Source organism: Lemur catta, chromosome 12 (assembly GCF_020740605.2).
Source record: "Lemur catta isolate mLemCat1 chromosome 12, mLemCat1.pri, whole genome shotgun sequence".
NCBI classification, from domain to species: domain Eukaryota; kingdom Metazoa; phylum Chordata; class Mammalia; order Primates; family Lemuridae; genus Lemur; species Lemur catta.
The window spans coordinates 89,659,311-89,685,548 of NC_059139.1; the positions used below are offsets into that span (position 1 = coordinate 89,659,311).

General features: G+C 43.2%; 1 protein-coding gene across 1 annotated transcript in view; it reads right to left on the reverse strand.

Annotated features, from left to right (window-relative positions):
• Window positions 1–20,551: 20,551 nt before the first annotated feature.
• ALDH7A1 (aldehyde dehydrogenase 7 family member A1) overlaps window positions 20,552–26,238 on the reverse strand; it is a 43,037-nt gene continuing 37,350 nt past the window's right edge. Inside the window, exons 15-18 of the mRNA XM_045566009.1 lie at window positions 25,511–25,608; window positions 25,238–25,311; window positions 21,969–22,044; window positions 20,552–20,717 (exon numbers count right to left, since the gene is read on the reverse strand). Of these exons, the coding sequence (XP_045421965.1) occupies window positions 20,663–20,717; window positions 21,969–22,044; window positions 25,238–25,311; window positions 25,511–25,608 (303 nt within the window). The 3' untranslated portion in view covers window positions 20,552–20,662. The remainder of the gene's footprint in view (window positions 20,718–21,968; window positions 22,045–25,237; window positions 25,312–25,510; window positions 25,609–26,238) is intronic.

Genomic DNA, 26,238 nt, shown 5'->3' on the forward strand with positions numbered 1-26,238 from the left:
AGAGTTGGCTACGTCACCTGCCATGGGGATAAGGACTCACAATTCTGCAGGCTTTTCGGTAGGATTCAATGAGCACAGTGTGTCACAGAGCCATCGTGAGCTCAGGGCTGTGCTGCTGCTAGCAACATAGCAAGAGAGCCTGAGCTTCCCCTGCAGGACACATTCCCTCTTTATGGGCATTGCTTACTTAGCTAAGGATCACTCGTGTTGGAGATGAACACCTCATAATCGAGTGGAATTAACAACAAACCTGCAGCTCCTTCTTATGAGTGACAAACTGTATGAACATGGTCTTCCTCGTACAAACAGTAACATGAACTTGTGACAATGCCTTTTTATACCACCTTACCCTTCAAGACACAGAAAAATCTGGTCAAAAAAAAAGTTCAGGCACGTATTAGTAACATTTTAAAGCTCTGAGAAGCAAAATAACTTTCCCGAGGGACTAAATCGCAGGGGGAAGTCCTTGAATCCAGGTGTTCTGATTCCGAATCCCAGCCTCTTCCCACCACACCATACACCTGGCGAATACGACCTAAATACCCAGCATAATGTTCTGAAGAACCTTACAGCCAGTAGGAAAAAAACCTTCAAAATTAAAATGATTGTAGATTACATGTTAGATCACATCTCATTAACCACCAAACATCACAAGCTATTACTGCAGACATGATTAGCACCACAATTCTTTGAATAAATAACTCAGTTTACTTTTTTGTTAAATGCATCAATAGCTCAGGAATTTGCATTTTTGCCTCAGGTTATGCAAACCCTTCTCTAGAAACTTTGAAATAAGATTGATTTTTATCTTGTTTGCAATGACTTGCCTTTGCCTAGGCTCAATAGCCTTTCAAAATCTGTTTTTGCTCTACGATCCCATGACTTTAATGAGACCTGCAGGGTAAATTCAGTTCTAAGACCAGCATTTGTGATTACAGCATTTGTAATAATTTGCATCAGTATGAATAAGTCTAATCTACATGTAAGACTGCTATTAAGGGGGAATAAATTCATTAGAAAGTTATCTTCATAGAAATTATCCACACGGTATTTTGAAATGACTATTTTTGGATTTTAGGAAAATGGAAATCAATTATTGTATTACTGCTATTGAATTTCTCATACGCCTGTGGTCCTAACATAGGATTCAAACTTCCAGATTCTATGTCAAACACCCAAGGCATTTTGTTTTGAGCTTAATTTTTTTTCCATTTTACTAGATACCAATAAAATTCCTCATTTGTTCCATTAGTTTCCACTTCTATGTAACTCATTTACGTAACTTCCCTTATGCCCATTTCAACCCTCCATGATTTTCCAGCAAACAGACTCCTGCAGAACCTGATAGTAAAAGAAAAAGAATGAAAATGTTGGTGATAAAGGAACTTGTAAGGCAAAAGTCAACCAAACAACAAAACAGAGAAGGAGCCAAAAGACTAACTAGAAACACTTTGTTCACATTAGTTTTGAATAAAAAAAAAAAAAAAGACTAACTAGAAACACAACTTTTGGAAGTTTGCCAGAAAAAAAGAGCATTCTGGTTTTCTGATGACCAAGCCTGGCTCTTTGTGTACAGGTTATAAAGCAAAGGGGAAACAAAGATTGTAAGAGAGAAAAAGCAGGGTAGATTAGAAACAGCTGCTGTAGGAGAGAAGTGGGACAATGGTGGGCCGCGGGCCCAGCAGTGCTCATGCAGACAGCAGAGCCACTCTGCTGAGTGGGTCACTCACACTTCTTTCACCTCTACAAGCACCAACACCAGGTGGCGCTCTATGGAGGGGAGGTGTGCCTTAGACCTGGCACAGGGCCTGGTCTGTCACCTGCCACTGTCACTTTTGGGAGTGAAGGGGATCAGAATATGCCACCCCAAAATATGCCACTTTAGCAAAAAGTTTTGAGCTGAAGGCAATTGAGAAATAGCAGGCTGGCTGGGTGCAGTGGCTCATGCCTGTAATCCCAGCACTTTGGGAGGTGGAGGCAGGAGGATCACTTGAGGCCAAGAGTTCAAGACTAGCCTGGGCAACATAGTGAGACCCTGTCTCTACAAAAAAAAAAACAAAACTTTTTTTTTTAGATTAGCTGAGCATGGTGGCACACTCCTGTAGTCCCAGCTACTCAGGAGGCTAAGGCAGAAGGATTGCTTGAGCCCAGAAGTTAGAAACTGCAGCGAGCAAGACCCGGACTCTCTCAAAAAAAAAAAGAAGAAATGGTAGAGTGCTGAAAAAGCTCTCTACCCTCCCACTGTCTGCCTAAAGGGAGGGCATAAATTTCCTTCTGGGAAGGTGCTTTTCTCTCCTCTCTCATACCAGGAAAGAGACAATTCCTATCACTGGAGATGTACCACTTAAATCTGCATAAAGAAACTTCACTGAAATAGCCCTCATTTTCTGTTAGTTTCTGCATATAGTTACCTTCCCACGATTTCCTTCCCCTAGGATCTCTAAACTATTTTCCTTTGCCTTGCCACTTCTTTATAAATTTATTGTGTCTTGTTAAAAAGGTATGTATAAGCCTCTGGGTCCGACTGCCTCTTTGGAGTTTTCATTTCCTTTCTGTAAGGCCCCCATATGCATACTAAATAAATCTTTTTCTCCTCTTAATCTGTCTTATGTCAGTTTAATTTGCAAGGCCCCAGACACTAAACCTAAGAGGGTAGTAGAAAGAAGTTTTTCCCTCCCCTATAAAAGCACAAAGACCCAAGGAAAGTCCATTCAGAACTAATCACACCCTCTGTATTTTATAATAACTAATTTTTATTGAGCACTTATTATGTGCCAGGTCCAGCTTTAATTACTTTACATCTTTTACTCACTTAATTTTACCTATGGGTAGGTGCAATTATTAGCACCTTGTGTTAGATCAGGCCCTCCAAGAAGCAAATGCCTCAATAGGATTAAAGGTGTCTGGATTTTTTTTTTGCCAGATAAAATATAAGTACACTGGAAGTATACTTATAATACAAAGTTATTTGCTGTTTATCTGAAATGCAAGTTTAACTGGACATCCTGTTGCTTGTCTGTTGCCCATCTGACAACCCTATCTTAGGGGAGTGCCTGTGTGAGGGAAAACAGGGAGGAACCCCCACAAGCCCTCAGACCACGACGCAAGTCTGACCCCAGCGGGGAGATGGGGAGAAAAGGTCAGGTGGAAACTTGGTGAACGTTTGGTTAGACAAGCCATCAAGGAGTCCACAAGCCAAAGTGGCAAACAAAGGAGCTCTGTGTGGCCCAGGGTTGTGTGTGTCTTCGTTTCCCGGATGCGCTTGGTGTCTAGAAGCAGCCGTGGGGGCCTGCCTACATCCTGATAGATTTAGAGCACAGCAGCTGGGGCCCTGGGCCAATGACATGCCTTGTAGTTGACTGTTTGCAAGGCACATCCTAATGACCACTGCACAAACCCATTTTATAGGTAGTGAAATTGAGTCACAAAGAAGTTAAGCAACTTATCAAAAAGTCAGGGCTAGTTAGCAGTGGAGCCAGGATTTGATATTCTGGTTCCACAACCTTGCTCCTGACCCCTATGCTAGGTTGACTTGTGTCTAAGCCCAAATCTTCTGCACCTTCAGAAACCATCTGAAGTTCACAACAGCGTTCCTAACAAAATGATTACATGTGCTACACTTTCTATGCAGTGTATAAGAAAAGGAAGTCAATAAAGCTCATAATGTGGAATAACTGAGATTATTACAATTTCTTTACAATAGCACATTAGTCAATTCTACTATTTCATTAGGCCCCTCAAATCTTAGAATACCTGAAATGTGTTTCCACCGTCTGGAACCAAGTGAGGCCCAAGATCAAAATGAGAAACCAGATAAAGAATCCTGGTTGAGGCTTTTCTTGTTAGGTTAGGAAACATGTCCCAACACCACAAGTTTACTTCCTAAAGATAAACATTCCCAGAAAAAGTTTCCTTTTTAGAGAAGGGACTCGAGATTGACAGCCCTGGGAACGCGAGCTCTGCAGGGCTGCGCACGCAGGCTCCTCCGACGGCTCCGGGCCGAAGCAAGCGCCTGCCCTCTGCCCGGCTCTGGAGCTCAGCGCAGTCACTGCTGCCCGGCAGCGCCGCGATCCTCCTCGAGTCTCAGGCTGGAACTTGTCCAGCCAGCGCCCCTTGTCCTAGAACCAACGCTATCAGGAACCACAACCGTTTCTTATTTAAACTTCCCATTTCTTAATAATCTCCTGAGAGTAAATTTATTAAATTAAGATGCCTAAGGCTAGTAAAAACTCCATGGATTTTTTTAAATGTATTTAAAGAAAATCTATTAAAGGCAACAACCTATTTTTATTAATTTGATTCTTTTTCTTATAATAATTCAGGAAAACAACTCCCAAGTAAAATAGTCCCAAATTTTCTAAATCTCAGACTGGCCTGATTTTGCAGCAGATGGGATGGCCACTGTGGCCGTCACCACCACACACACACACACACACACACACACACACACACAATCATGGAACATTCTGGGCTCAGAAGGCTGCAGCTGGAGCCAGCTGCCGCAGCCCGGGTCTTAGGTTTCACCGCGGGGAATTCCAGCGGGCTGGGGACAGAGGGTGGCTTTTCCCTCAGACTGGGTGTCTGAGAATGTGGAGGTGTCTTTTCTCGGCCCCAACCCAGCAAAGCTTTCCAGTACACAAACCTGAAAAGAATTTCTCTTCTCTGAGGCCTCTGTAAACCCTGGGGAATGACCCACCATGCATGACCCGGTCCCTGGCGTGTTTTGTCTGTTTGCTCTGTCTGGGGTAAGCCTGTCATCAAGCAGCACCCAAAGTAGCCAGATCCTTTTTGCTGTACTTGTCTCTCAGGACATTATCTTTTTCACTCAAGCCTAGGAAGTTTCACTTGTCAGGACTGGATACTGTAATCCTCAATGTTGAAGCTCTAGAAGTCACTCATGCCCCCTCCCGGGGACAGCCACACTCCCTGCAGTCGTTCTGAGATTAGCAACTGAAAATAGTGACGGTGAAGTGAAGAGGACCGAGGAGAAACGACTCCCCAAAGCCCCCAGTCTGCCGGCCACAGGGCAGAGAGGCTCGCTAACATCAGCACTTGGGAAAACCAGAGCACCACTCTGACCAAATCCTGAGTTTCATTACGTGAAAATAAGAGTAGGTAGATAATGTGATTTTTAAGGTGTTACAATTCAATTAACGGCATTAACATTGTGTACAAATTAGATTTTATCTTATGCCAGGGCTTCAGACAGAACACCAGACAAGCTAGTAACAAAAAAGAATCTTTTCCTGTCAGAAAAATGCCCCATTTACGGGTTTTTACTCAGTCTCAGGGGAACTACACTCAAAGATGCATATATAGGGAAGTGGCAGTTTTTCTGTTTCCTGATTTACATTATGTTGGTAGAAATAAAAAGTCCAGCTCTCTCTCTTACAAGGTAGTGAGAGACCAGTTAGCAATAAACAGGCAGAGCTACCTGGATGAGGACACTCCAGCTGTCAAAAAGACTCAATACCTATGTCTTGGTAATTAAGAAAAACAAGTAACAAATGACCGTGTACATAGAATTATTCCATTTTTAAAATTACATATATAATTAATGTCCCCATAAGACAGAATTCCAACTCTCTTCCAAGTCCTGGCCCATGTCCCCTACCTCACCCCAGGCCAGCCACCTCCTCACAGAATGACTGTCAAATAGACCAGCCTCCTTCCTGCTGGAGGGGAGGAAAGACTTTTCCTCTACCCCCGTGAGTTCTCAGTCTGCAGCCTATGACCTGAACTGACAACAGACAGATTAACAGGAGGAAAAGCATGCAAATTTTATCTGATGTGAATATTTTTATGTGGTACCGGATGGGGAGGCTTCATAGAAAAAAGTGAAAACCCAAAGGACTGTTAGACCCTGGGACTTTGAAGGAACTCAGGAAATTTCACCCCAAAATATGACTCCTTGGTATAAAGAATATTTTGAATTAAAGGCCATTTGAGATCAAAAACACTGGCAGGGGCTTTCCCTCTCTCTGCGTAAACCAGACTGACCTGATCACAAGATCAAGGGGGCAATGGACGCCCCTTCCTCTCCCGTAATCTCAATATATTGCAGGAAAGAGACCAAGACTGCAAGCAGACCCGGCCCAAGTTATTTTAAATACAGTCCCTGTCTCTCAGGTTAATTTAATTTACAAAGAGAATGATTTACAAGTCAATCCATCTCCCCCATCCAGTTGTCCTCCCTAGTTCCATTTGCCACCCCTAAACAGAATTACCTGTACTCCACATTTCCCCTCCCCTCCAAAAAGACAGGTATAAAAATATCTGAACTTTGCTGGGACATAACATAATCACTATGTGCATGGTATTGGTAAATAAACCTTTCTCTTATCAATCTGTCTTAATTGTGAGTTGACCTTTCAACAAACTTTCGGGGGACAAGGCAAGTTTCCCCTCACCCCTATACCTTTTGTACCATTTTAACAAAGGGCAATAAATTGTAGAGATGTGACAAGACAAAGGAAAAAGAGATTTGGTCCAGGGATGGCAAATTACAGGAATGTGACTAGAAAATATATAGGGAAACTAAAGAAAAATGAAGGTTATTTTAGTAAGATTTGCTTGTATAGATTTATGTCAGTGTTAGCTCCCCATCTCCAGTGATAAGAATGTTCTACTCTTCTTGGTACAGGAGGGGTACTTTTCTCATCGGAAACTGCATGCCCTGCTTTTAGGTAGAAAGGGGGAGGGCAGGGAGCCCTTCCTGCCTCTGCTGTTCTCAACTGCCTTCAGCTCTAAAGAATCAATATGCCATAGTGCTGTATTTTGGGGTGGCATATCCTGGTCCCCTTCACTGCCCTGGCTGCACACTCAGCTCTGAGCAGCACTGCTTCCATTCTCATCCCAGCTGAAATGTGACCTCCTCAGCAAGGCTTTTCTGACCTCCCTGTCTAAGATAGGATAGTTCCCACTCCTCTCTCACCCCATAATTCTATATATCACAACTCTCCCTCTTTTTAATGGCACTTTGTTTCAAATATCTCAATCATGTCAACGTATTTGCTGACTCCTTTGTTTATTGACATTGCCCTCTTCTAGGCTGACAGCAAAAGCTACACCTGCTTGTCCTCCAAAGTATCCCAGCACTTAGCACAGCACCTGGCACAGAATGTGCACTTCATAAGTGAGAGGGAAAAAAGGAGACATGTTTCACATTTGTAAGAGGATAGATATGAAATAAATTAACAACAGCAACAAAAAAACTTATCTAACACTGTCATAAGATTCTGACGACCTCTAACTGGCATGATTTTCTATGGTCACCCCAGCTAAATCTATATTTTTAATCCTATTCCTCCCTGGTTTTCATAAATGTAAACGTTAGACCAACACACCTGTTATGATTAGGTTTGGCTGCAAGTAATAAAACACCACAGTTATTAAGACAACAGCATAAATTTAACAGAGGGAATGGCCGGCAAAAAATGGCAAAAATATTTTCTGTCTCTTTAAAACGTCCTCCACTACTTTTTGAGAATAAAGCCTGTGTCCCTGCCTCAGGCCAGTGCTGGGAGGGTCAGGGTGAGTCTTCTGTTGTTTGTACAACAGGAGAGGGCCCAGCTCAGCGTGGTGAAGGGAGGTCCTGGGCAGAGGTCAGGGGGTTGTCTTCAGTGGAGATGGAACGATCAGAGTCATCAACTATAGTTGAACAGCAATTGCCTGAAGCTAAGAACACATCCTCTAAAAGCTCTGTGTTTCTGCATATTATTAGGACCATGACATTTCAGACAGGAGTCTCCATTCTCCTCCTTTGCCAGCAAAGTAATAAAACTTCTCTTTCCTTCCCCTCAAACCACTTGTTCTCGTTTCTCTGATGCAGACTTGAGATCAAGTGCCGAGCTTTTGGTAACATAAATAAGACAGAAGGTTTCCCTTCCCTCTCAGGGGAGCCCAGGTGGACAGCCCAGGGCAGGTCCTCAGGCACCCAGCCTGTTCCCGCACGGCCACACCTGCCGGCCGCAGGAGCTGGGAGAGGCTCACTTCATTCCAGACAGCCGTGTGCCCACTGCGGGACTGAGGGGATGGGTGTGGGGGTAGGAAGTACCATCTGTAACACAACCACATTCTACTGAACAGATAGAAAGAAGCCAGTATCTCCACAAAGCTTCCATTTATCTGTGTATTCAACAAATGAAAACTGATTCTATGCTATGTGCAGGACATCTCACTAGATGCAGGAGAAAAAGAGCTTGAAAAGACTAAAAAAGGTCATGCCCCCACAGAGCTTTCATTTAGTGAGCAAAACAGACATTAAAAAATAAGGCTGAGGCCGGGCGAGGTAGCTGATGCCTGTAATCCTAGCACTCTGGGAGACCGAGGTGGGAGAATTGCTTGAGGTCCAGAGTTTGAGACCAGCCTGAGCAAGAGCGAGACCCCGTCTCTACTAAAAAAATAGAAAGAAATTAGCTGGACAACTTAAAAAATATATAGAAAAAAAAATTAGCTGGGCATGGTGGCGCATGCCTGTAGTCCCTGCTACTCGGGAGGCTGAGGCAGGAGGATTGCCTGAGCCCAGGAGTTTGAGGTTGCTGTGAGCTAGGCTGATGCCACGGCACTCACTCAAGCCTGGGCAACAGAGTGAGACTCTGTCTCAAAGAAAAAAATAATAATAATAAGGGTGGTTGGGTGTGGTGGTTCAGGCCTGTAATCCTCGCACTCTGGGAGGCCAAGGCAGGAGGATCACTTGAGGTTAGGAGTTTGAGACCAGCCTCAGCAAGGAGGACGGCTTGAGCCCAGGAGTTTGAGGTTGCTGTGAGCTAGGCTGACTACACACCACTGTAGCCCAGGCAACAGAGCAAGACTCTATCTCAAAAAAAAAAAGGGGGGGGGTGCATCAAAATGTGTGAGGGGCAAAAAGAGGGAGAAGTTCATTTGACTCTGGAGCGGGGCTGGTCATACAAAGCCATCTGTAATCCTGCTTCCTGTTGTTAAGCAACACATACAAGAAAAAAGAAATACAGGTAATAACAAGCCAGAAGTAAACTTTGTAACTGCAATAATAGCCCTGAAGCAAATTTTCTGTAATGATTATTTGGGTTCAAGCCACAGTGCTGCTAGCACTGCGCTGCTAGTGCAGTAAGCAAAGGTTAGCCAGGGGTGCTTTGCTGGAGGGAATCAAGGGAATCGCTTAGCCAGTTAAAAAGCTCCTTTTGTTTCTGAAAGCTACTGAAAATCCAAGCCCTTCAAGTCATTTAACCAACTCTGGGGGAACAATTATGCTTCCACAGACTTTAAAGAAAGCATTTTCCAGAGAAAAATCCTGTTGGAGGACGGAGGGAATGGCACACTGCCGAGGTTATTTATAAAGACGCAGGACTAAGCAGACGTGATAGTTAGCTCCAGCCATTTAGTCAGGGAGGCACCTGAATTTTAGGTTGTAAAATCTCCGCGGTAGGACACGCCCCTTAGTGGATTAGAAGTTCCGGGAGGCCGCAGTGGACAGAATCCCGGGAAGGCTAAACTAGCCCACAGCCCGCGCGGTTCTGTGCTTTCTGTGAGCAAGAATAAAAGGCAATCCCTCAAGGAGAAAAGGAGGCAATGTGTTCATGAGAAAGTCATAGTTAAATATTGGAGAGGTCAAAAAACCCAAAGGGGGAAGGAGGCCAGGAGGCACTAAACTTACTTAGCTTGCCTGCATTCACAGGAAATACTGGAATGATTTGCAGCCCACTTGGCAGCTGAGGTGCATGGCAGAGAAAGTCAGGGGTAAGCTAACTCCTTGTCCTGGTCTGACTCCTTGCACAGGCCAAACATGAAAATAAAAACTCATTGAGTTATTGCTGCAGGTTCTATGGTCTAGAAACCGTAGAAAATTTTCCAATTTTTTTTCTTTAGAAGTTTTGGGATTTTTTTGTTTTTTGTTTTCATTTCAGGAGGTTAAAATCATGTGATCACTCTGTTTTGGGCATCTGGAATCTGGATTTAAAATACCGGGGAAACACTGCAATGATTATGCATAATTTTTTAAGTTGGAATAAATCGATGAATCATGTTGATTCTTCTTATAACAGCTTGTTATATTTTTTCAAAGTAAAGCTGTTAATACTGAGGGATGTGGTATAAAACTAACGTCTGATTCTCTAAGCTTACAGTACAAAATAAGAGCAAGATGGTCCCTGAGAGGCTGTCCCCTCCCACTTTCTCCAGAGAAGACAAGGCAGTGTGTCATTTAGGCCCCAAGAAAGGGCACAGGGCGCAGGACATGTAGATCTTCTTACAGGCCCTGTTTGAGATTGTGAGCAAAGTTCACCTTCGTAACCCACCACTGAATGTGTCTTCATATCGGTAGCATGCTCAAGTGACCCTCTAAATAGGATCAAATATCTCCTCATTCCACTCGGGATTTTCACAGATGAAAGTCAAAGAATTTAAATATTCAGTGAACAATTTGAGTTCCCCAGCTCAAACGAGACAGAGAGGTTCAGACTTAATCAGAGGAGGTTTTGTTATACGCTAGCTGTTTGGCTCACTACAGTCTAAGATCAAACTGGTTTCAGCCAATGCTCTTCGGTCTGTAGGGTGGCAGAATATGTCACCGCAAAACATGACACTTTGACATAAGGATTATTTTGAGCTGTAGGCAATTAAGAAGAAACAGATACAAGAAAAGCTCTCTGTACTCTTCATCTTTGCCTAAAAGCAGGAATAAATTTACAAAAATTTCCCTCTTCCTCCCTTCTCCTCCAGGAAGGATGAAAGTTAATCACTGGAGACAACTTCTAGACGCTTACCAACCTGGAGACGCCACCGGAGGAATCTATAACAAGCTTTACTAACTATCCTTTATCTGCCTTTGGTTTCCCATGTATTTGCCTTCCCACAAGTTGCTGCCTCTCGAAACTCAGGTCCTTTTCTTTTGTCTTGTCACTTCTTTAAAAACGTACTGATCCTTTGCTAAGATGCTACATAAGCCCACGTTCTAACCCAACCTTTGCGTTGCTCTTCTCTGAGTGGTCCCACATGTAATCTCCATACACGTGCTAATCAAATTCCGCTTGTTTTTCCCTTGTTAACCTATCTTATGCCGGTCCAATTTGTAGAGACCAAGCCAGAGAACCTGGGAGGGATAGTCAGAAAAAGAATGGTTTCTCCTGACAGGTCCGTCTCAAAAGCTCTGGGCTAGGACTTCCTTAAGGGGACTCCGTGGTCATAAGAGGCAGCTCCAGAGACCCTGCACCCCCCAGCCTGGGCCCCACCTGTCTGCTGTCTCTCTGTGGCCAGGCCAGCGTCCACTCCCGCAGCCCAAGCCCCGGACCTGCCCAACAGGGTCCTAAGCCCCAGACCATGTGGTCTCCTCAAGAAATGATCTCGGACCACTTAGGATGCAAAACCTGAATGTAATCATGGGGAAACATTGTGTTGAGGGACAATCTAAGAAATAAGTGGCCCGTAAATTCAGAAGTGTCATGGTCATGAAAGGTGAGAGAAGACTAACAAAGACTAAAGAGATATGACAACATAGATCCTTTTGCTATAAAGGGCATTACTGGGACAAGCAGCAAAAGTTGAATGGGATCTGAGGATTAGGTGTTAGTAGCCTACCAATACAAATTTCCTGATTTTGATGGTTGTATTGTAGTTATGCAGGAAAAGTGTCCGTGTTTGTAGGAAATACACACTAAAGTATTTGGGGGTGATGAGGCATCAGGTTGACAACATATTCTCAAATAGTTTAGGGGGGGAAAGTTCTTTGTATGGTACTTGCAACTTGTAAGTTTGTGATTGTCAAAATAAAAAATTTTTTAAATTACAAAAGAACAAAGGAAGTATCAGCAATTAAGAAAGAGTCAAAGGCCAGGAATGGTGAATCACACCTGTAATCCTAGCACTCTGGGAGGCTGAGGCAGGAGGATCACTTGAGGTCAGGAGTTTGAGGTTGCTGTGAGCTAGGCTGACACTGGCACGGCACTCTAGCCTGGGCGACAGAGCAAGACTCTGTCTCAAAAAAAAAAAAAAAAAAAAGACAAAGAAAGAAAGAGTCAGGCAGGGAAGGAAGGCAAGTAAGAGCTCTGCAATTTCAGGGACACTATTCACATTCAGAAGAGTACTAACTCCGAGTCCAGGATACTTGGATTGAAATCTCAGTCCCATTGTTTATCAGCTGTGTGACTTTGGGAAAGTTACTTAACCTCTCTGTACCTCAGTTTCCTCATCGATAAAATGAGGATCATAATAGCATCTACTTTCTAGGTTTGTTATGAGAATTACGTGGGTTTATATTTGTTAAGTTCTTTGAAAAATGTCTGGAACATAGTAAGCACCAGGTAAGTAAAGCAAATAGAATATCCCATGGAGTTGTTCAAAATAAACTCACACATATGCTCACTGAGGGGAACAGAGAGTGGAAAGAAAATAAAACAACATAATTACATTTCTTAATTTAAAAGATACAAAACTGCAATTATAGGCAAACATTGTTTTTTCTCTTTAACATTTTGAGGCTTAAGTTTTATCCAACAAGGGTAGTCAACTGAAGCTCTGCTGATCTGTGTTGTTAAGACAAGAGCGGCAGGAGAGGTGGGTACCAGTGCTGCTGGAAAGTAAGCAGCTCATGAGAGTGGGGCGCTGAGCCGTCTGCTGACTGCAAATCCTTCTCCAGGGTGACCTCCTGGATACTGAAGAGTCAGCACAACTCACGCCGCTGCTAAACGGAGACCTTTGTTCTGGCCAACAGTGACACCTAAAGGTCAACACTGTAAAGACAATTTGAAAATATCCAAATCTCGGCCAGATTTCTAGAACCCCAGACTTGCCCAGCAATAAGGATTCTCAACAAGCAAAAAGCAAATGTTGAGCAGTTGTTGGATCTGTGTTTCTATTTTCAAGCCTAATCTACCTTGGGAAGTAAACGGCCTCTGTAATAATTTATTTATAATGTGGGGAGATCTCATTTACAATAACCAAAATCATACAATATATAAGAATAAACTTAAAAATTGTTAAGATACTGCATGAAATAAACTACAGAATTTTGCTAGGAATCAAAAAAATTTGAGCAAATCAAAATGCACACCATTTTGAGTATTATAGTTATTTTAGTTATTATAGTTATTTTTTATAATTTAGATTTTTTTTTTTTTTTTTTTTTTTGAGACAGAGTCTCACTCTGTTGCCTGGGCTAGAGTGAGTGCCGTGGCGTCAGCCTAGCTCACAGCAACCTCAGACTCCTGGGCTTAAGCGATCCTACTGCCTCAACCTCCCGAGTAGCTGGGACTACAGGCATGCGCCACCATGCCCGGCTAATTTTTTCTATATATATTTTAGTTGGTCAGATAATTTTTTTCTATTTTTGGTAGAGATGGGGTCTCGCTCTTGCTCAGGCTGGTCTCGAACTCCTGACCTCGAGTGATCCACCCGCCTCGGCCTCCCAGAGTGCTAGGATTACAGGCGTGAGCCTTTGCACCCGGCCATAATTTAGATTTTTTAAGCCTGAGTATTACAGCTATTCCTAATTATAAATTTAACATGATTCCAATAAAAGTCCCAAACAACTTTTCTTTTTAGAAAACTGAAAAATGACTAAGTACTATCTCATGTAGATTTTAAAAAAGAACTGAAAAATGTTTCTAAATAGAGGAAAATAACTAAAATATTAAAAACTGCAAAAACACTACTGTGGAAAACACCCTAATGACAGTAGCCAACATTTATTGAGCACTTACCACGTACCAGGCACGATGTTACTTTTATAATTTTTCCCTGTAATCCTGGCAGTTGTGTGGGACGGGTATTACCATCCCCAAATAGTGGAAATGTACTGTTTAAACTGAGCAGCATCTGTGTTTCTTACCTACGATAACGTCACTCTAATTTCTTTTAGGGGAATTATCCACTCTTGATTAGTCCAGAATTAGGACTATTAACCCAGGAGTTTTGCTCTCCAAGGGTAAATGATCCATTTTAGGTGAACTGCCTGCTCCTTCCCTGGAATTTTAGTTTTGAGTAGAGAAACAAAAAGCCTAGAAATGGTTGAGGTTCACTCACTCTGGCAGTGGTATTCTGCCAAGACAGTGGTTATTACCTGCTGTCTAGCTAGAGCCCTGGAGGTAAGACAACAAACTCAGGAAGCAGCAACAGAATGCAGTTTCCACTTGTCTACCTCAAGGAAAGGGAGTGGCGTCAGCAAAATGTGTGGAGCCACAGCAGAGGGGACACCTGGAAGGAGATGTAGTCATAGAAAAAGGAATAAACCTTCCGGCAGTGCCAACCTCCTCATGAGCGTCCTCTGCCAGGGAATCTTCGTCCTTCTCCAGAAGAGAAAAAACACAAGCACCAGCACCTGGTGCAGAGCCCGGTTCCTACTTCACAGATGAGAAACAACCAGGCTGCTACGAATCACCCGCTGCTGAGCCACACAAGCAGTCCTGTGCTGTCCTCCTGCGGCCCCTGCGAGGCTCACGGAAGGATGCTCCTCCAGGAGGAAGCTGCACTGAGCGCACCTCAATCAAGATGAAAGGGAAACCATCCCAATAAACACAGTTTGGATTTTTCTTTTTTTTTTTCTTAAAGACACAATAACTACCCAGGGCTGGCAGAGGAGTGGGGAAATTAATACCCTGATCTCTCTTTTCTGCTTTGATTTTTTACTACCAGCCAAACACAATCAAAAGCCAGAGGACAAAGGAAGCCGAGCTGAAGCAGTCCATAGAGATCAGCCCCTAAAGACACACTGTAGGAGAGAGAATGTTGAAGGTGGATCTGGAAAGGCAAACCCAGTCTGGCCAGCATGCTTTCCAGAACATTCCATGTGTGTTTGCTAAAGACATCATTGTTTCTGCAACTTGAAACAAAGAAACCAAATGGATACACACAAGTACAGATAAGAATGAAGTTCAAAGAGGTTATGTTAATTTCTGAAGGTCACATAAATAAAATATGTAAGACTTTAAAAAAACTTAAAAGAAATGTAAAAGACCACAGAATTAAATCTATCCAGTATATGTGTGTGTAGAAACAGATACATATACCAATTACTGAATCAGAATACACAGCTAAAAGCAGACCCTAAAAGAGGCATCAGTGGAGAAAAGGACAACTCGTTCATCTAATTAGGGGAGGAAGAATTAGGTATTAGAAGGGGAAATCAATTTAGATAAATCATATACCCAAATTACAAATCTATTAAAGGCTAAAATGTCAATTCTATAAAACATGTGTAGACATTTTCAATAGAAAAAAAAAAACACACACACGAAAACACCATAACTTCACTAACATTTTAAATCCAGATGGGAGAGGTTTGTTTTTCATTTCCTCTAAAATAATCATTGTCAGAAAGCTTCTGCAGGATATGCTCCAGCAAAAGAAGGGTATAAAGCAATAAAGAGGAAAACACAGAATCCAGGGAACAAGAGGCTCTAACATAGAACAGCAGCAAAGGGGAGTCCAAGGATGACACTTGTGCAGCAGTCACAGAGAACAAATGGAAGCAGTGGGACAAAGGGCACTTGAGAGCTGATTCCAGGAAAAACAAAACAAACTGAAACTAATACCGAGTAACTGGAAAGTATTGACAGACATGTGACACAGATAATTCAAACATTTGGAAATAATTAGTAATAGATATGTTCCACTTATAGAAATATTCAGATTTACCACAGAGACAGAAAGCAGACCAGTGGTTGCCAGGGACTGGGATTAGAGAGGAACGGGGAATGACTGCTTAATAGATATAGGATTTCCTTTTAAGGTGATAATGTTCTGGAACCTAGACAGTGGTGATGGTTCCACAACTTTACAAATGTACTAAATATTACTGAATTGCACACTTTAAAATGGCTAAAATGGTGAGTTTTATTTTTCAATTTAAAAAGAAGAAAACAGATACAAAGCAAATTAAGCAACAGGAGGGGCAATTTTAACCCCAGGGAAAATAAAAGATTAGACAAGAAAGTAGAAATGATATTAGTTCACTACTTGGCTTAGTTGTCTTTGCATAGTGATAAATAATGATCACAGATTTAACCAAAATCTGTGATATTAAAAGATTAGAGGAGTGGAGGTGAGAGAAGGTTTATGTTTGGGGAAGTGGTAATAAAGTTAATTAATCCTCACATCAAGAAGTCACCAAACAATATCTAAATCTGAAAGACAGATAGTGGCACAAGCTTATTAGTTAGAAACATGGAGGTGAATAAGAGAACAGCAGAAAAGGTGGGGGTGGTTGCTCGAAGTGGGAATCAGAGGTGGGGTAGAGGGGGAGGGAACGCGAGCTGCCAGTTTCTAGAAGCATTCTAGTCCCGTTTGAAGTTTTAACTATGTACAAGTGTTACACACCTTAAAATTCTTAAAATAAACAAAAAGCAGAGGGAAATATTTGCAACCTAACTTTCTAAACTTAAATTCAAAAACCTGCAAAAGATCAATAGAATCGATTGTATGAGAAATCCAAAACTGCAACACATCAAAAGGTATCCACGGTTTCTGGGACTGGAGAGCAACGGCAGGCGCTCGCGTCTCCACACATCCTCTTTGAAAACTCGAGGACCAACAAATGAAAGCAAACATGAGTAGTGGTGTGGCAGGGGCGGTCCGAATGAAGAGAACAGAAATTGCAGAAATGGTCTCCACTGCACGTGTCTTCGGCGATCCGGCAGATACACAAGGGAACCGCGAGTCAAGCCAGGCCTGCGAGAACCGGCCCGCAGGGCTGCGCCTCGCCCGCAACTACGGAAACGGAAAACATTTCAAAACATCCAAACCAGCCTTCCCGTTTGTCACCTTTGCTAGAGGGAAGGAAACAGAATGGTCTGGAAGTGCCAGGGAAGAGAGGACGAGGAAGGACACCGAGCCTTCCCTGTCCCTTCCGCGTTCCCAGGAGACAGAATGCCACAGCGAAGGTCGTGGTCGCAGAGCCGGGGACAGAGGGTGATTAACGGACTCCCCCAAAGAGAGACGTGGCTGACGTCGCAGCGCTCACTGTCCTTTGAGAACGCCGCCTCCTCTGCGCTGTCGTCTCCATCGAGAGCGCGGCCTCCCGCGGGGGCGGCGGGGGAGGGGCGGGGGCGGGGGGGCCAGGCCTTCGCACCCCCCCCCCCCCGCGGCACAGCTCGCCCGTGCGCTCCGCTCAGCCCAGACCGCAAGGCCCTAGGCCCGCAGGCTGCGGCAGCGCCCCACGTCCACAGCGGGGCTGGGGGTGTCAGCCGTAGTGGCTGGAACACAGGATATAGGGGGGGGTGGCAAAGTCATAAGATGCCCAATATCACCAGTAATGAGTGTAAGGCTGGTGGCAGGTATCCCTCCCTTCCCTAATGAAAAAAGAAGTCTCTCCTATTCCTGAATACCCACCCTAAAGTTGAAACAAAGAAATTCCTCACTCCTAGCACCGACATCTCCTGGCCGAAGAAACTCCCATCCCCCAGTCCTAAGAACCTATATAAACCCACTCAGACTGCTGGGCGGCATGGCGTCTCTGGCACCACTCCGTGGGTCCCGTGAGGCTCGCCCGGGTCCCCCTCTCAGGGACTCGTTACCCCACCCGGGAGCGCTCCAATAAAGCCTCTTTACTTATCCCTTTCAACTCTGCTCGTCTTTCTCTGGCGCCCCCTACTTCAAAGAAACCTTACAATGAGCACTGTAGGACTCCTCGCACCTTCAAATACACAGCAAGTAATAACACAAATGTACATTTTAACTTTCTTATTTCAGCATATCATGGGGGCGCAGATGTTTAGGTTACGTATATTGCCCTTGCCCCCCCCCCAGTCAGAGCTTCAAGCGTGTCCATCCCCCAGACATGCGCATCGCACTCATCACGTGTGTATACACCCATCCCCCCCCACATCTGCCCCACGCCGGATTAATGTTATTCCCAAATGTGCTCTTAGGTGTTGATCAGTTAATACCAATTTGACAGTGAGTACATGTGGTGCTTGTTTTTCCATTCTTGGGATACTTCACTTAGTAGAATGGGCTCCAGCTCTATCCAGGAAAATACACGAGGTGCTAGATCACCATTGTTTCTTGTGGCTGAATTTTAACTCTTGTGGTCACAGATATTATTAACAACAAGCACCTTGTACTTGCTAAGTCAGTAAAAATAAGAACAAAGAGAAACAATTTAAGACAAAAAATTTTAATGAACATTGTAACAAAAATGAGTCCTTGTTTTGCTAAAAACATGTAGAAAAAATTATGAATTTGTTTCAAAGAAAGCTTTCAGAATCAGTTTTGCCTGAAACCTGTAACTAAGATTAGAGCTCTCGCCTACCCTCACCACTTTCTTCCCGGCCACATCCTCTCAAGAGGTCCATCTCAGCACTGGACTCGATTCGCACTCAGGGCTGATAACAGCATATCTAGTAAACACTTCGCAGCTGGCCATGGAACACGGTATGAATACCTTTCCTCCTGTGATACATTTGTAATTGCTTAGTTTTTCATTTGCTTGCTTCTCTGGGTCATAATTCAACCCCAAACTCTTTGCCAGTTGTCCAAATCTCTCCATATCCTGATGTATCAGGTTGTCTGCAAATGTCATCTTGTAACCAACTCCATGAACCCCCATGTTTTTTATCATCTTTTCCCTTAACTACTTGACCCTTTGAGTTATTTCCCAAAAAATGATGGATTCAATTTCCTAGCCTCAAGGGATGCTCTCTCCTGGACCCCTCAAGCCCTGGGATTGTAGGCGTGAGCCACCACATCAGGCCTGAAATGATAGATTTTCTACAAGACAAAGGAGTTGAGATTCTGAAGGCCCCAGGGAAGACCTCCTGACACCAAGATGCACCATCCCACGTAACCTGCCCCCCATGTATGTGCCCCTTGCAAGGCCTGCCCCAAGGCACACGGCCTCTCCTTTAAAAGCCCATGGTATCCCTTAGTCGGAGAGAAGGATTTGAGGCAGTTTCTCCCATTCTCCTGAGAAGATGCCTGTCATATTAAAGATCCTTTCTTCCTTGGCAATCTTTGTCATCTCAATAATTGGATTTTTCTGTGACGAGATACTGGACCCAGACTGAAACCCCCTGTGGTTTGGACAACAATCTCCTTGACAGGCTGCTGCCCTGGTCCAAACTGGCAGGGGAGGGGTGGTGGCTGCCACGCAGGGGGGAGGATAAAGTGCCAGGAAGACAGAACAGGGGCCTCTGTGCAGCCTCTGAGAAGGGCCAGCGCCCGGCGAAGAGCAAGTGGACTTTCCCCAGTTCCCTGCGAGCACCTGCCCTCGCCACACTGAGGAGACTGCGGACAACCAACAACTACAGAAAACTAACAACTAAAGAAAATGGTCTACACTTGCCTAACAAATCCAGAAGTACTTTCAGTAGAATTCTATACATGTCATTTTGGCCTCAGAGTCCTTGGCTGGTGGCAGACTCTAGGTTGGAGCAAAATCTGTGTCTACCCTGCAAATCTCTTCCAAGATGACACAGCCATCATAAGCAAGAGCAGTAACTGGTAGTCAATGTATGTTGTCACTTTAAACACAGCGTGTTGGCCGGGCGCAGTGGCTCACGCCTGTAATCCTAGCACTCTGGGAGGACGAGGCAGGCGGATTGTTTGAGCTCAGGAGTTCAAGACCAGCCTGAGCAAGAGCAAGACCCTGTCTCTACTAAAAAAAAAAAAAAATAGAAAGAAATTAGATGGACAACTAAAACTATATAGAAAAAAATTACCCAGGCATGGTGGCGCATGACTGTGGTCCCCGCTACTTGGGAGGCTGAGGCAGGAGGATTGCTTGAGCCCAGGAATTTGAGGTTGCTATGAGCTAGGCTGACGCCACGGCACTCTAGCCTGGTCAAAAGAGTGAGACTCTGTCTCAAAATAAATAAATATAAAATAAACACAGCGTGTTATTCCACATGAATACTGTGTGATGGTCCTCAGCATGTAAGGGACACACCTGCCTTTCCATCACACCCTTTCCCATCCATGCCAGAGGTGGGTGATGTGAACCAAAACCCACCATAAGAATTCTTCACTTGCTCAGAGGACCCTCTGCAGCTACTGCAAAACGTCTTTTTTCTTCTCTCTTCTGTTCTGTATTTTCCCAAATTTCCACTCTGGCATGTACTATTCTTTCTAATTATAAAATAATCATTCACTTTTTTTTTTGAAACAGAGTCTCACTCTGTTCCCTGGGCTAGAGTGCCGTGGCGTCAGCCTCGCTCACAGCAACCTCAAACTCCTGGGCTCAAGAGATCCTCCTTCCTCAGCCTCCCGAGTAGCTGGGACTATAGGCATGCGCCACCAGGCCCGGCTAATTTTTTTTTTCCTATATATATTTTTAGTTGTCCAGCTAATTTCTTTCTATTTTTAGTAGAGACAAGGTCTCGCTCTTGCTCAGGCTGGTCTCAAACTCCTGAGCTCAAACCATCCACCTGCGTCGGCCTCCCAGAGTGCTATGGTTACAGGCATGAGCCACCATGCCCAGCCATCATTAACTTTTTTAAAAACCATGTATATATAGTGACATAAAAATCCATCCAACCCATTTTTTAGTAAATATGGCTATGTTATGACAATTTTATTTTGATTTTAAAAAAATGAGTCTCTTGAATTACTTAGGGCTTTGGGGGTTATAGAGGATTAGCCACTGTCATATTCAAAATGATGCATTTATTCCAGGAAAATCTTCATTTTCTTTATCTTCTTCAGAAGCAGCTGTAGGAATGCCTAGAAGACTGAGTAATGTCCACCTAAAGCACCTTTACTGAAACTTGATTCCTTGGGCCAGAGGAAGGTCCTTACTGTAGTTGATGGTACTGGGGGAAAAACATGAACAAAAATTAATGCTAGTATATACATAACATAGACTATTTTCACACCATTAAAAAATGTAGCAGATCTGTATATATTAACAAGGTAAACTGTCCAAGTTAAATGTTGGTAAAGAAAAAAATTTAAGATACAAGACAATGTTAGTATGGATCTAGTTTTATAAAAGAAAAAAAAAAAGAAACAAAAATCCAGAAAGACACATCATACACGTTATTCATAGTTTTTCTTTTGAGTAGGCACAAGATATGGGGTCTGTCACTTTCTTCTTTATCTCTCAATAACTTGTCTTGAATTATCAGGGAAAACACAGATATTCTCATTTTGATAGAAATAAAATAATATAAAAGATTAGAAAATAAAAGCTTCTCTATTAACTAGTCACTTGCTTCTTCTCCTGAGAAGAAAAGTAGAGCCATTAAACGGGCTCTAGAAAGACCACAGCTAGATGTTTGCCCTTCTGGCTCTCAAGTGCACGGAAAGTGAAAGGGAGGTAACTGACTCCAGAGACGGGGAAGCCGGCGAAGCGCGCGCACGTTGGGACGCCCCGCCGGCCGCAGCCAAAGCACCTCACACATCCCGACAGGGTCCTGCCGGGGGCCCCTCCGAGGCAAATGGCACGGCACGGGCGTCTCTCGGCTCCTCGCCCAGTGCTCTTCCTACAGCGTGACACCCCACGGACCTGATCCCACAGACTCCGCTTTACTACACCCGCCTGAAAGCTACTTCTACCCAAGGTGGGAGGCGGGTAGACTAAAGTCCAAGAAGCAAGTCCCGGTCAGAATCTCCGAGAGACGGGCTCCCGAGCCAGCCACGCACATGCTGGGGGAACCAGCTAGGCCGCCTCCAAGGGTCCCGCCCCGGTGCCCCCAGCCCCTCCGTGCCTCCCTTCCCAGGGCTTCCCAGCCGGCAAGGGTGGCCCCCGCAGCGAGGAGGAAATGAAAGGACGGCCTCCTGCACGTTCCCGGCTGGCTGACCCCGCGAGTCCTGCGGCCCTGCCACCTCCCGGCCAGAAAGCACGCGGGACCCCGTGCGAGCCGGTGCCGAGCACAGGCTGAAGCTGCACAAGGAGGCTAGAGAAACAACGGTGCAACACAGAGGCTCTGAGGAGACAGCTGGGAACCCTGGAAAAATAAAACCAAGACAACCTGCCAAAGACAGTACAGAAAGTAGAAGAGCATAAAAACACATTCCCGGCGGCGTCAGCCCAAACCCGTCTTCCCAAAGCCTGTTCTTACCAAGTAGATCTTCTCATGTACTGTTTCCAGGCGTCACTGCCGGACTCCCTGCCACCGCCAGTGTGCTTCTCTCCTCCTGGAAGAGTACACAGTGATCCCTCATCTTTCGAGCAGTTTCTCCCTGTGTGGGCTCCTACTCAGTGTCACCGAAATGAAAACAGCAACAGGAGACCACAAGGCCGGGCACAGTGGCTCAGGCCTGTAATCCTAGCACTCTGGGAGGCCGAGGTGGGAGGATCACTTGAGGCCAGGAGTTCAAGACCAGCCTGAGCAAGAGCGAGACCCCATCTCTACAAAAAATAGAAAAATTAGCCAGGTGTCGTGGCACACGCCTGCAGTCCCAGCTACTCAGGAAGCTGAGGTAGGAGGATTGCTTGAGTCCAGGAGTTGGAGGTTGCAGTGAGCTAAGATGATGCCAGTCACCACAGCACTCTAGCCCAGGCAACAGAGCAAGACTCTGTCTCAAAAAAAAAAAAGAGGGTCCATAGCCACCTGACAGTGACTTTACAATTAGCCCACAGTATCTCCTCTGCAAACAAATAAGACAGACACTGAAACAGACAGAAAAAAGGAACTAGGAGGGAAAATAAAATATAAAGAATTAAGAGGAAATAGAAATACAAGAGGAAGAAAACCTTAAAAAAAATTAGACTAAAGTTTTAAGAGTAGAAACCTCTAGATGGTGGAAACAATTTCATTTTCTCATTTATGCATATCTAAATATCCTACTTTCCTACTATATCCTTATTGTTTTATAATAAAATATTTTAAATGTTATATGAATACCCTCAGAGAGGTTACAAGAAAGTAATGACTCCATAAAACAAGAAAAGGATACTATTAAGACGTGCGCCATGAAAGTACAAGAAATAAGTCTTGTGATATTTTTAACACTAACAGAGGGGAAAAAACTCAACAGAAGAATTAAAAGAAAAATTTGAGGAAATCTCCCATATAGATAAGAAAAAGACTAAAGGGAGGGAAAATAGGAGGAAAAAGATAACAAAATCAGACAATCAATCTTCAAGAGACTACTTCCAAATGATAGGAGTTCTACAAATTAAAATAGAGAAACAGACAGGGGAAATCATCAAAAAAAACCTCTCAAAAGAAAACTAACCAAAACTTCCTAGAACTCAAAACTATGAGTCCCAAGACACTAATGAGGCCAGTTGCTGGCCCACTGATTGTCCCAAAAAGTCTTAATGAGATCTCCAACGAGGCACATCATTATGAAATGTCAGAACATCAGACATAAATAGTAGACCCAAAACTTTCTGAAAGAGGAGGAAAAAACAATCTGAAATCAAAATAGAAATAGACTTTTCAACTGCAATACTAGAAACCATAAGACAAAGGAGTAATGGCTTCAAAATTCTGAGGACAAATTATTACAAACTCTGCAGAAAAAGCATAGAAGGTACAGTAAGTCCTCACTTAATGTCATCTGTAGGTTCTTAGAACCTACAACTTTAAATGAAATGATGAATAAACAAAACCAGTTTTACCAGGGGCTAATTAATACAAACAAAAGCTAAGTTCCCGCAGCATATTTCTGGTCACAGAAACATCACCACATTTCTTAAATAAAGACCCCAAACACTTCTAATATTATTTGAGGACCTGCCGTACAGCAGGCTGCCTTGTAAGATCGCTGGCATCTGAAAACTCAGGTGGTAAACAGTTCCCCCTATACCAGCGTAAAACCTTCCTTAAACGATAAGGGTGGCTCACTGAGCCTGAACTGTTTCTGTACAACAATGAGGTTTATGCTCAACACCTGCTTTTCTTCTGAGAGTCTGGAGTTTGAGTGTGTGCTAGGCAGAGGGTGCCGGCATGACCAGCCCCCAGTAAAAGCCTCGGGCACTGAGTCCAGTGAGCTTTGCTGGCAGACAACATTTCACACACGCGCTCACAACTCATCGCCAGAGGAATTAAGCACATCCTGTGTGACTCCACAGAAGGAAGACTCTTAGAAGTCTGCGGCTGGTTTCCACTGGACCTCACTCCATGCAATAATGTCATATCACATGTTAAGAAGATATAGGAAAAGAGAAGGAGGGTTTAGAAAGATTATCATTAATAGAGGGTTGATACATAATCTCTAAAGCTGTCAAAGAGATAGCAATTAAAGCACACTATTTAGGGAAACTTTGATAAAGTCAAGGTAAATTTACTGTTTTTTAGAAGAATCTCAGAGAGCCTTTTGGGAAAGAAGGGTGGGCAGAACTGCTATTCCATTAGAAGACTTTTTCAAAAATTTTGAAATTAACAATGAAAGTTTAAACCAAGAATAGGCAAATGGAGAAAGTAGGCATGGGTTGGAAACAGGCATTAGATGCCTAGAGAAGGAGCAGACAGACACTCTCACATCAGGCAACTGCACAGAGGGGACAGAGGTGAGAGGCTGGACTGAACACAGGAGCCTTCTGGCAAAGTCTGCACACTGAATAGTAATTGCAGTGTCTGGTCTAAAAACATTAATATAAAAGAATGTCATTGATTATATAAACTTTTACAGGTATTAATGTGTATTTGTTGTGTTTCTATATCTAAAAACAAGGCACTCTGTTTTTACTATACTTTGGATCATTTATTTTCATTTTTATTTTTTAGAGACAGGGTCTCACTGTGTTGCCCACAGTGGCCTTGAACTCCTGACTTCAAGCAATCCTCCCACCTAGGCCTGCAGAGTAACTTGGACTATAGGCATGTGCCACTGCACCCAGCCTTGATCATTTTTAACAAGTAAAAGTTAATAAAAAATTGTTGGAAAGAGTTTTTTTTCTTAAACTATTACCAAGTTTAAGCATTAATGACACACAGCTAATTAAGAGCAATTAGGAGCAGGGCCCAGTGGAAAGAAATAACTTAGTATTCTATCTAGTGAAAGATAATATGTTTGCCTGCTTTGCAAATTAAAATCAGAATATTTCATGTAAAACATTCTGGCTTTGAAGCAGGGATTCTTAATTTTTGGGGGGGTCTTAGATCCTTTCCCCAGAAAACAGATGCCACCATTTCAGGGGTTCACATATCTCAGGTTAAGAGCCTCTGCTCTGATCTGACGCTGCATCTAAGGAGAAAATGCAGGACTCTGGACAATAACTTTGAATATGGAATATAAGCTCTTTCAGGCATGCTAGATCAAAAAAGATTATTTCAGAATATAAGTAGTGTTTCAGTTTCTTGGTCAAGTCTTTCTAAAAGTTACTACTGCTTTTCCTTTGCTGCCCAACATGAAAAAGGATAAATGATTCCCTACATACCAAATGCACCTCCAATCTCAGCACCACTCGTTGGAATATTGACGTTTACAATGCCACAGTCAGATCCTTTAGGTCTGTGTAAAAAGGGAGGCATGGTGAGAGCAATGGACAGAAAATTAAAAACAAAACAAAAATGAACACAAATAAAAAACCTGAACACAAACTCAATGCTAAAAAATGGATTTTCAACTAGATGGTTTCATTCTTTTAAAGTCCACTCACCACATAAATCAGACTTATATATATTTTCAAAATAGACAAATAAAGTTGTACCCAAGCCAGCGGAAGATTCTACCCAAATCTTTGGTGAAAATGCTACTTGAAAGTCCTTGTTTTACTTCATTATTCCATGCAAAGACCTCTTCTTCATTCTAAAAGGACAGACATTAGAAGCTGTTAGATGTTATAGTGTTCAGATCAAAGTTCACTGACGTTAAACTCATTTCTTAGGATGTACCAGTATAATTCTAGTGCACAAAAAATTACTAAAGAGTCAACAGCTTACTAATTATGTTTCTCATAATTTGGACCATATATAGTAAGTAAAACATTTTGGTGTTTTCCCTCTAATTATACTTTGGGAAACAAAAGATTAGCATATTCTTCCTTCCATTCAAGATACTATATATAATAGCTAATATTTATTTATCCAGTGCTTATTGGCCGCAGCATACTAATCTAAGCACTTACCATGCATTCAGTTATTGAATCCTCACCCTATAACACAAGTTTTATACTATCCCCAATTTATAGAGTGGGCAACTGAGGCCCAGAGAGGCTAAATAATATGCTTGAGAGCTCACAGTCACACACACACACATACACACACACACCACGAAACAGGAAATTATACTCTCTAGTCCCTATATAGGAAACAATGAGAGGCAATTTAAAGCAAGATATAAAGAAATGCAATCGTATAATTGCAACAACGTGCAATTTTCATTATCCTTTAACTGTGAATAATGGCATATTCAAATCTTGATTCAATCTCTGCAGTT